The sequence below is a fragment of the Centruroides vittatus genome, unplaced genomic scaffold (genome assembly GCF_030686945.1).
Source record: "Centruroides vittatus isolate TY-2023 unplaced genomic scaffold, ASM3068694v2 contig_1290, whole genome shotgun sequence".
NCBI classification, from domain to species: Eukaryota; Metazoa; Arthropoda; class Arachnida; order Scorpiones; family Buthidae; genus Centruroides; species Centruroides vittatus.
In genome coordinates, this window is record NW_027120822.1 from 1 (window position 1) to 12,559 (window position 12,559).

At 29.8% G+C, this 12,559-nt stretch overlaps 1 protein-coding gene across 1 annotated transcript; it reads left to right on the forward strand.

The window, feature by feature from the left end:
- The first annotated feature begins 3,031 nt into the window (after window positions 1-3,031).
- On the forward strand, window positions 3,032-12,324 carry LOC136989235 (organic cation transporter protein-like). Its single transcript, XM_067287339.1, has 8 exons — window positions 3,032-3,214; window positions 3,278-3,381; window positions 7,690-7,844; window positions 8,086-8,254; window positions 8,316-8,463; window positions 11,421-11,506; window positions 11,782-11,996; window positions 12,119-12,324. The coding sequence occupies exons 1-8, from the start codon at window positions 3,032-3,034 to the stop codon at window positions 12,322-12,324; spliced, it is 1,266 nt and encodes a 421-aa protein (XP_067143440.1).
- Window positions 12,325-12,559: the final 235 nt, after the last annotated feature.

Below are 12,559 nucleotides of genomic sequence, written 5' to 3' on the forward strand. Positions count from 1 at the left end.
TGTATTACACCATAAAATAAAAATAGATGAATTTGATATTTAATATTTTTATACTTCTATCAATTAAAAATAAATAAAAAGCCTACTTATTGTTCTCATTTCCTTACAGAAATGAATATAATAAATATTTTTATTGTATTTTTATACATTATGCATTTTTATGTACAGTATATAAAATTGATTTACATACATACAAGGAATACAACAAACAATTTTTCGGAAGCTTTTTCACAAAAGAAAGCGCATTATGTAAGAATTAGGACCAACATTTATTATACTAGCAGAAGGGGTTAATAAAATATATTTTAATTAACCTTGAAAGTGTGTAATAAAACAAATGGTTCAATGTGCACAGTTCCATTAAATTCATACAGATCACACAAAAATCTGTTATTACGTGTTTTAAGAATGCACTTACGAAGTGAATGCATATGTATAATACAAAATTATAATTTTTTTATTAATTTAGTTAATTTATTAATCTTTTTTTAAATTTAGTTTTAGCGCTGAATTTTAAAAAAAATTTACATTTATAGTTACATTGAAAATTCAATTAGTAATAGGACGGCTTAATGTTATTATTCCTGTGGGTGGGGGTCGCAAAATAGTAATTTTAATTATATTTATCATTTGGGGAGTCGCGGAACTAAGAAAGTTGAGAATCGCTGCTCTAGATAATAAGAAATTGTTTCGTTTTCTGATATGTAGTGATAAAACAGAAAAGTTATGTTATTATTCTTTACTTCACATCTGGGTGCATAGGTAGACACTGGACATCTTTAACATTACTCTTTATTCAAGATCTTACACACGCATGAACCCAGTTGTATAGTAAAGAATAATTAAAAGAAGGCACGGATTCGGAATAAGTCAATTATGTTATTGTTAATTTTTATGTAGGAAACTATTTCACGTTTATATTCTACGACATTAATGAAGAACACCATGGATACCATAGAAGAAAGAAACGGATCGCCTGAAATAGAAGTAAGGATTATATTTATTAATCTGTATATATAATCGAGACAAGTTGATAATAATAATGATAATAATAATAATCAGCTCAGAGCCCAAACGGTTAGGAGTTGAGAGTTGAAATTTGGTATACAGTTAGGTTACGTCACGAGAACGCACACTAAGAAAAGATTTTTCGAAATTCTTTTCCAAGGGGGAGAGGGACAAGATTAAGTCTTAACACTTCCGTCAACAATAGAAGTGTTACCTAGGAATGGAATTGTTAAGAGAAAACGACGTGCAAGACGCAGATGCAGTTTTTTCGTTTCTGCGGGAAATCGAACATATTTTTAGACACATCTAAAAATTTTCTAATTAGTCTGAAAACAAGGGATCTCAATTCTTACATTCTGTGAAAACGGTTAAAGTTGACTATAACGTAATAATCTTAATCTTCGCTATCGTTACTTTTGCCCGAGCAACGCCGGGCCCACCCGCTAGTATTAGAATAATTTTTTCTTTTTTCATCGTTGCAAACGACATATCTAATATCGGGTAGAATTTATATTTGTTTATAAAGTTACGACTCTATAAAGACAATTTAAACGAAATGATGTAAATTTCTATATGAATTAAATGAATGAATAAATTAAATTGGAAATCAGATATTGCAAGTGTATGGACAGGAGGCCCCGATTTACTATATAACAAACCGTAAATCACGTTATTGAAATTAAAAAAAATATCTCCGAATATAAGTTACATAGATGACAGGCACGGCTCTGTTGATTGATAACAGGAAAAGTATTACAGGGGCAAGATAATACAGTACTAATTTGAGGCGGAATGCCAGAGTTTCATTTATCGCATGTGATGTATTTTCTTATAATCGAAAATGTTTAAGATCTAACTCCAGCAAACCGGAAGGTCTGGTATTATTTGCCCGTGTCTTCCAAGATTTAATCCAGTGTTTGAAATACTTATGACACATTTTGATTTTTAAAGTTTGTCTCAATCTACATATAATTTCATGGTTGTTATATAAACCGAAGTGCCAAAAATTAGAGACAGCAGCACACGCAATGTTATTTCCTACCACCCATGGAGGAAATGTTTCAGATAGAATATTTTCAATTGACACCATATGTACGATTGTTGTAGGTTATGTCTGAGTTTAATTAGGCCGTATAAAGGATTTATTGTCATTATGAATAGATTGTTGGAGCAGGAATAATGGGTCGCGCTATCAGCGAGGTAGCGAATGCTCTTGGATTTTCTTCTACAACAGTTTAAAAGTCATAAAAGAAATATTTAAATTACGGACAGAAATATACATCACATACGCACTGCGGAGGTCAACGGCTGATGCAAGTACGTGATTGCTAGTGGCTAACCAGGTTAGTAACCACACAACAAAAAGCATGTATGAGGTAAATCACATCAGACTTCAACACGGGCGCTGTTTAAACCTGATGAGGAAGTTTTGAACTTGAATTCATTTGCATATATGTATTAACATTGAACGTTAATCATATTTTTCAATAAATGATTTTTATCTCTTCTTTTCAGTTTTTACTTTAGATTTTTCTGTACCATTAAAATTCGCTTAAATATGATAGCCGCGTAATCGCTTCAACGTAGTCAGGTCCGGATTTTTCCCAATTAAGCAGAATTTTCTGTATATAATTATAGGCTTTCCTTAAAATTTCCATATCTGGTCTCGTCTTTCATCTATGTAGCATACTTCTCGAGCTTATGAAAAGGTAGACGGTATAGGTCTATAATTTTTTCAAATTACAGCCCAAAAATTATTATATAAGATTGAATACTTTCATTATTTTGCTCTACACTACATAATGACTCATCTTTTAAATACCAAAATTATATGTTTTGGTAGGAAACATCGAAACAATTTCAAGATTTTACAGATCTTATCGGTTCATTTGGAAGATGGCAAAAATTTTTATTCGGGATGTTTGTATGCAATATTGTTCTCTTCGCAATGAGCAATTTAAATTGGCCATTCTTGGCGTACAAAGTGAATTATTGGTGTGCGAGAACACCAAAATACATCAACATGTCTGTAGAAGAATGGAAAAATATCAGCGCTCCCCTGGAAATCAGAAACGGGAGAACAACACATAGTCGATGTGAAGTATACGATATTAACGATGAGAAATATGAAAAGAACTTTACCAATATTCCTTGTCGTTCGTGGGAATACGATCATTCACAATACAGAAGTAGTCTTATTGAAAAGGTAAGAATTAAACGATTTTACTTAAATGTATATCTGAAGTTTAATTTTGTTTAAAATTTTCAGTGGAATTTAGTTTGTAAAAGTTCTTGGTTGAGTTCAGTCGCTGGATCTTCTTACTTCGTGGGATTTTTCGTTTCCGGTATCGTATCTGGCCAGATATCCGATAGGTGTGAAACCTTCTCATTTTGTTAATTCATATACTTCTATGCCCTCATTTTCTACAATTAGTTATATAATTGTCTCTTAGGATTGAGCTTATTAATATGATGTATTGCACTAGTGTTTTGGTTTTTTTCTCAGTTGCAAAAACCAACACCCTAGTGCAATACGTCTTATTAATAAACTCAATTCTAGTAGTCAAATACAGTCAAACCTGTTTTTTTGCGGTCTTTTTTTGTGCGATTTTTTGTTTGTGCGGTATAGTTGGCGACTCAAGGTCCTAGAATATAAGGTTAGCTCATAGAGAAGAAACGCTTCTCATTGGTTGCTTATTTGACGTCATTCCTAGTGGAAAACGAAATATATTACTATGTCCTTATGGTAGAAACATTACCGATCAGAGGCTTGTAGCTTTAATTACACGCTAATATTTCATTAATTACGATTTATATTTTATTAAATGTAAATAAAAATGGATTATAAATAAGAAAAATCCGGAATATTGAGCAAATCTTCGTAATTTTTACGTGTAAAGTTGAAATTAAAATGCGTTTTTCTAATTTGTAAATAAAATCAATTTTATCTATTTTACGACATTATAACAATAATAGTTTCTTAAAAGATTAATTTTGGTCAATCCTACGTAGGTGATTTATATATAAATGAATTAATTTAATTTATCATCAAACGACTTCTTTTTTAAAATTAAAAAATAGACCAATATAATTTTTAATTTTTAATATTCATGTACCAAAAACGATATTATTTACTCATACATATACAAAAATAACTTTATAAAAAGAACAATTTTTTATGTTATAAACATAATTTGTATATATTGATATCAATAATAAGTGTTATGTAAAAACAATTAAATCAGGTAGAAAATTTTTTTAATATTTTAAATATTTTTTTTTTTTTTGTATTTTCTCACAATCCATCCTGTTAAATATTGTAATCCATCATTTTTTAATTTTACATTTTCCTGAGATATCTCACATAAATCATCATCATTTACATTGCATAAATTTTCAGATATTCCTTGTTCTTTAGAACTAGACATATCTGAAACTTCTTGCAGTAAATCTGCCTCTTCAAACATTTCATTTATTAAATAATTTTCAACTATCTGATCTTCTGTGTTTAATTTATTTTGCAATATTCCTGGTGATTTGCCTAAAATTATCATTCTTACTCTATATATTACTTCGAGTGAACTAGGATGATCATATAAACCACCTCTAGTTTGAATCTGTGAAAATAGGTTTTCTAAAGAATCCTGATTTACTTTACATGTTAAGATATAATGGTATTTAGGAAATTTTGAACTAAGGTCGAAAAATAAATCTTTGATAGATTTAATAGATATAAGCATTCTTTTTTGAAATGTTTGAAGTGATTGTTTAGATACACATCTCATACTTTCAATTATTCTGTAAGTATTATCAAGTATATTATTTTGTTCAGTTATGTTAATGCCATAAGCACATTTGGAGGGATAGTCAATTTTGTAATGAAAATTGGGTGTTGAACTATTCATAACATCAAACCAGCATTAACTGATGATATAAATTCATAAGCTGCTAAGGCATTTTCAGTTTTAATATATCTTTTAATAGCAATAGCTGTAGAGTTAGAAAATAGTATATATTATTTCCATTGGATGGATGTATAAATTTAGTATTGAATATATTTATCCCTAATTCCTTCCATAATCCTATATTTGTCCACCACAGTCACTAACAACAGCAACAACAGTATATCCTGCATCAAAAACGTTTTAAAATAACAGTAAATAACAGTTTTTTTTCATTTTAACATCAAAATCCAAGTAAACTGGTTGTTTCCACGATGCAAATAGTCCTCTTGCCATCATTACTAAAACTTGATTATTGGGTCCAATAAACTTATCCCTCACTTTATCATATTCATATATATACTCTTTACCTGAAATATCAGTAAAATGTTAAAACAGAAAATTAAAATAATTATTGAATTATGTGGTTTTATCAATATGAGTACAGTATATACAGTATTTACCTTCATCTCATCAAACTGAAGAACTGTAAGTTTTTCCTCTTCTGAAAGTTCAAAGCCTTTAATTTTCACGATGTTTATAACATCATTTAATATGCCTTGACAAAGATTTATTTTTGAAGCCCATCTTCGAAGTGTCGAAACTGCAGGTAACGGGATATTCATTTGATTTCTTAAGTATAAATATGATCTTATGCTTAAATATCTCAAAGTAAATGCCAAATTCATATCTTCTTTCTTCCATTTAATTTTCTTTTTTCTCTCCAGCAGATTATATATTTGTGTTTCTGTAAAGGTACCTTTCAATATTGATATAACAAAATCTGTTTTATTTTTTTCAATTTTTCATGTTCTTTTTGAATGATGACAGTTTTACTTTTCAACAATTTCAGATTTCTTTGGATTGCTTGCATTCTTATCTCAATATGTTTAATCTTCATTTTTAAAATAGAATTTTCATGTTTAAATTTAAAATTAAGATCTTCTAAAGTTTTACAATTGTTACATTTGTTAAGAGATTCTTCTGGTTTATCCTGTTTATTTACATCTAAAAGTTTTTCTATCAGGTTTTTTCTATTTTTTTTTTTAATAAACGATTCTTTCTTTCATTTGACTGCTTAATATTTTCATTTTCTATATTTCCTAAATTTACTGTCGGTAAAGAAGTTTTCTTTAGTTTAGGTCTTGCCAATAAACCTAATAATTCGGCTTTTAAATTTCTCTCAAAATCATTTTCTGTGAAATGATCAGAGCAAACATGAGAAGAATCAGGATTAAATTTATCTTTTCTTTTACAATTATGGATCCATTTTCTCCTTATTATTGGATCTTTAGGAAATGTAAAATAACTAACTTTCCTGTTTAATAACTTTGTTTTACAATAGCTTTTATTACAAGTTGCAACAGCACATGTTGCACCTGGCATCTAAAAAATAATAATAATAAAATTTAGTATTTTTTTATTTTTCCAAATAAGTCTAATCAAGATATAATATTCTGAAGTGGTAAAAAGTAGTATTAACATTTCTTACATAAAAATTATTATACGAGTAAATAACACTACAATAAATTTATACTAAATATATAAAACATTTTTATATTTTGCATTTCCAAGCATTTTACGTAAATATGCATATTTAAAAAAGTTATATTAATTAATAATAAACAATATTTCCTTTCTACACCTCGAATTATCTTAAAAGTGTCACCACCCTGTTACGGGGCCAGCTTATTATTTGTAGTCGTCGTTTCATCGTGCAGATACTATTTTTATACATGCAGAAAACTATTCTTAGTATTTTTAAGTATTTTAGTAATAAATATATTTTATCCGTAACCATATTCTGTAATTTCTACAGAAAGAAGAGTAAAGACAACAACAGATTATCAAACGGTTCTAGGAACACACTTGTTACTTCCGTACAATTTTTATCGATATAATTATGTTTAATAATAGTAATAACGATAGATATATTTACCTTCGAAGATTATGAGTCTAAAAACGCTGAACAAAGAAACAAAAATAGTGAAATTCCAAAATTTTCTTCCCTCGCTTACTGTGGTGAAACAGTCGCTCGAGCATGGATCGACTAGGGATGACGTATATCCGGAATCTGGCAGGAAGTGGCTAAATCGGCTGTATGAGCTAACCTTATGTTCTAGGACCTTGGATGGCGACTAGTCTCATGCCTTTTGTCATGTCTCACGTTGACTTATTATAGCTAAATTATAGCATAAATGAACTTATTATAGTAATATTATTGCATGAATATGCGAAAAATGAAATAATTCATTTTTTAAGTCAACAAAACACCACCTGGACAAAAATATGTAAAACAGACGACAGACGAGATGATGCAGTCAAGTGCTGACGTCTGTTGTCAATAAATTCTACGTCTGTTTTAATTACGTTAATCAAACCTTCAAAGTGCTTTCACATTCCTGGACCATTAAAATAAGATTCATTTCAAAGCGTAAATTGAAGGTAAATGTACTGTATTATTTTTTCTATTCAGATATAAAATTTTAGGATTTTTATTTTATGTTTAGAAATAATCCCTGAAAATGAATAAGGGCAAAAACAAAGCGAAGAGAAAGGTAATTCTTTTAGAAACTAAGACTACGATTTTAAAACGAGTTATTTTCTATGTGAGACATTTTTATGCGGTCCCTATCCACCGCATAAAAACAGGTTTGACTGTATATAACTTTTTATTTTGTTTTCATGAAAGTGTTTTTCATTTTATAGCAATGTATTAATTATATCAATATTTACGTAGATATGGAAGAAGACCAGTGATAATATCTGGTCTCGTGCTTCACATCATTTCTGGGATTCTTTGCTCGTTTTCTCCATATTACTGGATGTTTACTGTATCTCGTTTCTTCTTTTCTGCAGGAATTTCTGCTTCTACACTAACTTACATTGTATACGGTAAGTCATGAATTAAATTAATAAAATGGTAACAATAGAATGTGAATTTGACTTTGTGCTTCTTGCTTAATATACTATATTAACTTCACTTCATTCAAATAAATTACGTAGGCCTATATTTAATAAAAATTCCCGCAAAGTAAATACGCAATACTGTGGATGAACTATTTGCAAATTTTTCAGTGAATATTATATATCTAAATTGAAAGTTTACATTAAATAATTATCGTATATACCGTAGTTACGGAAGTGGTTGGACCAGCACACAGAGATAAAGTCATGGTAATTAACAGTTTCGCCTATTGCATTGGGATGCTTATGATTACCGGAGTATCTTGGTTTCTCAAAGATTCGACTTATATTCAGTTATGCTGCTCTTTGCCATCCATTCTAACACTCGTATTTGTCAGGTAATGGTTATTTAATGTGTTAATTCTCTTTATATTTTATTAAAAATATGTTTTGGATTAGTTTTATACCGGAGTCTCCAAGATGGCTGCTAACTCACGGTAGACTACGTAAAGCCGAAGAGGTTATTCGTAACGTAATGGAGAAAAATAAAAGACATCACGACGATTTATCGGAAATTATTGAAGAACTTCATTGGAAAATTATAACGGTAAAATGATTTTAATAATAAATAAGTTATGTATTCCGAAACCGTGTCTTCTTCTATTTGTTTTTTCCTTCAAGACTAGGTGTATTAATAGACACAAGGCGTCCATGTACTGTACATGCAAGAACCCAAAAAGCTACATAGGTAAAACCAAAAGAATGGTAGAAACACGTCTGAAAGAACACATTGCAGACCTGAAATATAGCAGGATAAATTTAGTTTTTTACGAACACTGTACAATAATAATAATTGTAATATAAACAACAATGAAGTAAAAATTCTAGACAAAGAAACCAAATAGTATAAAAAAAAAATTGAAATAAACTTATGAAATAATAAAATGTCAAGCCAATAACATGTACACAAGCTTTAGTGTAAAAATTCATAATAATTAGTTAAAATTACTATAATACTATTTATAATACTATCAACAAAACTAATTATGATAATAATGGTAATGGCAATTTGAATGTTTCAACGATAATTTAAAAAGATTGATTTATAGTATAATGGTTTTTATAGAAATATTGATATGCGAACGAGATTAAAAAAGATTCTGTTAACACGGATGTCAAAAGTATATGCTGGAAGTGGCTAGATGTCGAACCACGGAACCTCCACTGTAATAGTAATTTAAATCATCAATATATTTTAAGAACTGAAACGATATTTTAACATATTTAACTGTAAATACGTAATTTTAAACAAAATGTATAAGTATCAACACAACTCAAAAAAAAAAAAAAATCCCGGATGTCATGGTAGGTCATAACTTATTATGATAAAACCCTTGTAATGTAAGAAATTTATAATATGTTTTATTGTGTAGTTGACGAATAAGGGGCCTTTGCACGAAACGCGTACCGGCCGATAAAAGATTCAGAAATAAAAATGATGTAAGGACGCCTTGTGTCTATTAATACACCTAGTAATGAAGAAAAAGAATAAATAAGTTGAGCTTTACACAGAATGACGATGGTTTGAAATAATAGAATAACTATTTGTAAATATTTGTCAAAAATATCGATATTAAAGTAAACTTTAAGGTCTGATAAATAAGTCTTTAACGGTGTATTTAAATTGTAAAAACGGCATTTATGATTAGGTATTAATGAATTAATAATGACTTTTTATAAAAATAATAATTATTTTAATAGGTTCTTTGTGAAAACTAAGGAATGAAATAGTTTCGTTTTAATATTGTTGTGTCTGTGCTATGGAGCTTAATCGATTCTCGTAAATACAAAATAAATAAATAAAATTTAAATTGATATGTTTCAGTTTCGAAGCATTGCATTTACTAATTATGATGAAAAAATAGTTTATTGGCATAAAACAAAACCTTTGAGTACCAGTAAAAAATATTATTGCTATTCATTCCAGAAAATTGTTCTGACTTTTTTCGTATAAGATCGCTGCATTCCCTACTCTCACCAGACGGGTCCACACTCATCACACCAATAGGGACGACGCTTTGCCAGAACTGCAACCTATCGAAGATATAGCTGCAGAATATGGCTATAAAAAAGACCTTTTACGTGCGTTATTACGCGCTTACTCCAACCATCTAGTTGCACACACCGTTCTCAACACCTAGATTACTTTTAACAGAAGCCAGCAGAGCAACCCCGGCTCCAAGCGCACCACTGTACAGTTCAATCGGCATTCTAAATCTTTATACAAAGATATTGTTAAACATAGTGATACCGAAATCGAGTACAGGAGATATGATAGAATATATAAGTTGATACGAACGCGAAGTATAAGATAGAACAAAGCAGAGTCCCAGGAGTTTACAGTATACCGTAAGAGATTAGTATACAGTATACAGTATACAACGGAAGTTAGTGTATATGGCAGGGGTGGGCAAGCAAGAGTTCAGTGGAAGACAAAATGTAGATTTTGCAAAATGCACGGGAGCCGCAGGTCTGTACTGTCGTGGCGGATAGTATGGAAAGGCGCGCGATTTTATTACATAATATAAATATAATATAAAACAAATATTGAATTTTGTAATAAACATATTTTCACAAAATTATAAAAATAAAATTGTAAAAATTATAATAAAAAACAGAAATTAACACTTTCAGCAAGAGCCCCATGTAACTCAAAAAAGAGCCGCATTTGCCCATGCCTGGTATATGAGTTCAACTAAACGGTGATTACGAAAAAGGGTACGTGAGCATGAATACGATATTAAAAACAACTGGCATACCACCGCCTTGTCCACGTACGCCACTGTCCTCGGAAGTGCATGCGGACCTGGGGAACACCAAGTTAATTAGGCAGGCCTATCAAACGGACCATATTCGTAGCTTGGAGGCTATAGAAATATATAAAGCCAGCCAGATCGTCAAGTGTATTAATTCTAAATACTGTAATACAATATCGCATGTGTGGAGGCATCTTTATGAGAAATTTGGGCATAGTTAGTTTATATTAATTCACTCTGTACGTCTTAAGAAGGTACGTGTGACATGGTCATACATTTACGAGTTTTAGTCGTTCATTTATGTTACATGTTATTTGTAATTTAAAATGGTTTTTTCGATTATTATCGTTCCATCGTTTCAATTTGGAATTCGTTAAAAAATCTGATGCAGCTCTTGGAGAAGGCTCGTGAATTTTTGTTACTGGTAGTTAAAGGTCTTGTTATATGTGATTATCTCTAGTAATTCGAAAAGGACATAGTTTAAATATGGTTTATTCAATTATCCATAATACAATCGTCCGGCACATAATATTAAATAATTTATATATATATATATATATATATATATATATATATATATATATATATATATACACGGATGTTTTTATTAACACGTAAAAGACTTTTTTGATTCTTTTGGTTCCGCCATTGGTCGGACTTCTCATAGTTTAAAATAAACGTGTACAATAGTTAATGTATACGATATTTTATACTAAATATGATGCTGTATGTGATTTTTCTGTTACAGAGTGACAAGAGGAGGAAAATTAACTTTTTTCATTTGATCAGAAATAAAACGTTACGCAAAATTACTTTCATCATGTACATCTTATGGTAACCATTTTTTATTTATTGACGTATTAAGCAATGTTTTATTAATAAGGGATAATTCTAATTATATTTTTAATTTGAAAACGTAATGAATTGTTATCCATCCGTCAAAATTCAATTTATGTCAATTACAATGTAGTATTTAATCATTCTTTGTATTAATTAATAAAGCGTTTTTCTTTATAAAAATGGAGTGAACAAAAACCAATACGTGGCCCTTCTTTTGTTGAAACTTATCTTAATTTATTATACATATTAAGGTCTTTCATTTCTTTCAGGTTTGTGATAATATTCGACGCCTACGCATTACTTTTGAATGCGGATATCACAGGAGGAAACATCTTTCTTCTTTTTCTTTTATTTGCCTTATTGCAAGCTTGCGTTTCTGCCGTATTAAACATTATTTTACCTCGCTTTGGAAAAAGACGTATTTTGATGTTCGGATTCTTTTCAGTGGGCATTACATCGTTACTCATAATAGCCGTTCCAAACGGTAAACCTAAAATTAATCATACTAATCATTAAACTTACTTTTGATTTTAACAATATGAAAGAATAGTTTTGTTTGAAACGACCTGGCTTTTTCATGTTTTCACGATTATGGGTTTTAAACAGATCTTCTATGGCTTAGGATTGTCTTCGTAGTGCTATGCAGAACCTGTAAATCGATTACAACAAATACATTGTACGAATTTACTTTAGAATTATATCCGACTGTAATTCGTAACGTGGGTATTGGATCGTGTTTTACCGTCTCGAGACTTGGATCAATCGTTGCACCTTTCATGAAAGATCTTGTACGACTTCACTTTCATTTTTAATATTAGTTAAGTTATTTATACTAGTTTACATTATAATGTTATTGTATTTGTTACAGAGTGAAAAGGTAAATTGGAGCATTCCGTTCGTATTAGTAGGAGTATTGACTGTTACCTCTGGTTTGTGCATTTTGCCTTTACCCGAAACCAAAAATATTCGTTTGAACGATACCATTGTGAAGTAAGAAATTATTAATGATTGTTTTACAGAATATAATCGATTTAAGTTACAGTTATT

Coding starts and splice junctions, on each gene's coding strand:
- LOC136989235 (XM_067287339.1), top strand. CDS start 3,032: ATGTCTGTAGAAGAATGGAAAAATATCAGCGCTCCCCTGGAAATCAGA. Junction 3,382..7,689: donor TCTGGCCAGATATCCGATAG/GTGTGAAACCTT, acceptor ATATTTACGTAG/ATATGGAAGAAGACCAGTGA. Junction 8,464..11,420: donor TTCATTGGAAAATTATAACG/GTAAAATGATTT, acceptor TTTCTGTTACAG/AGTGACAAGAGGAGGAAAAT.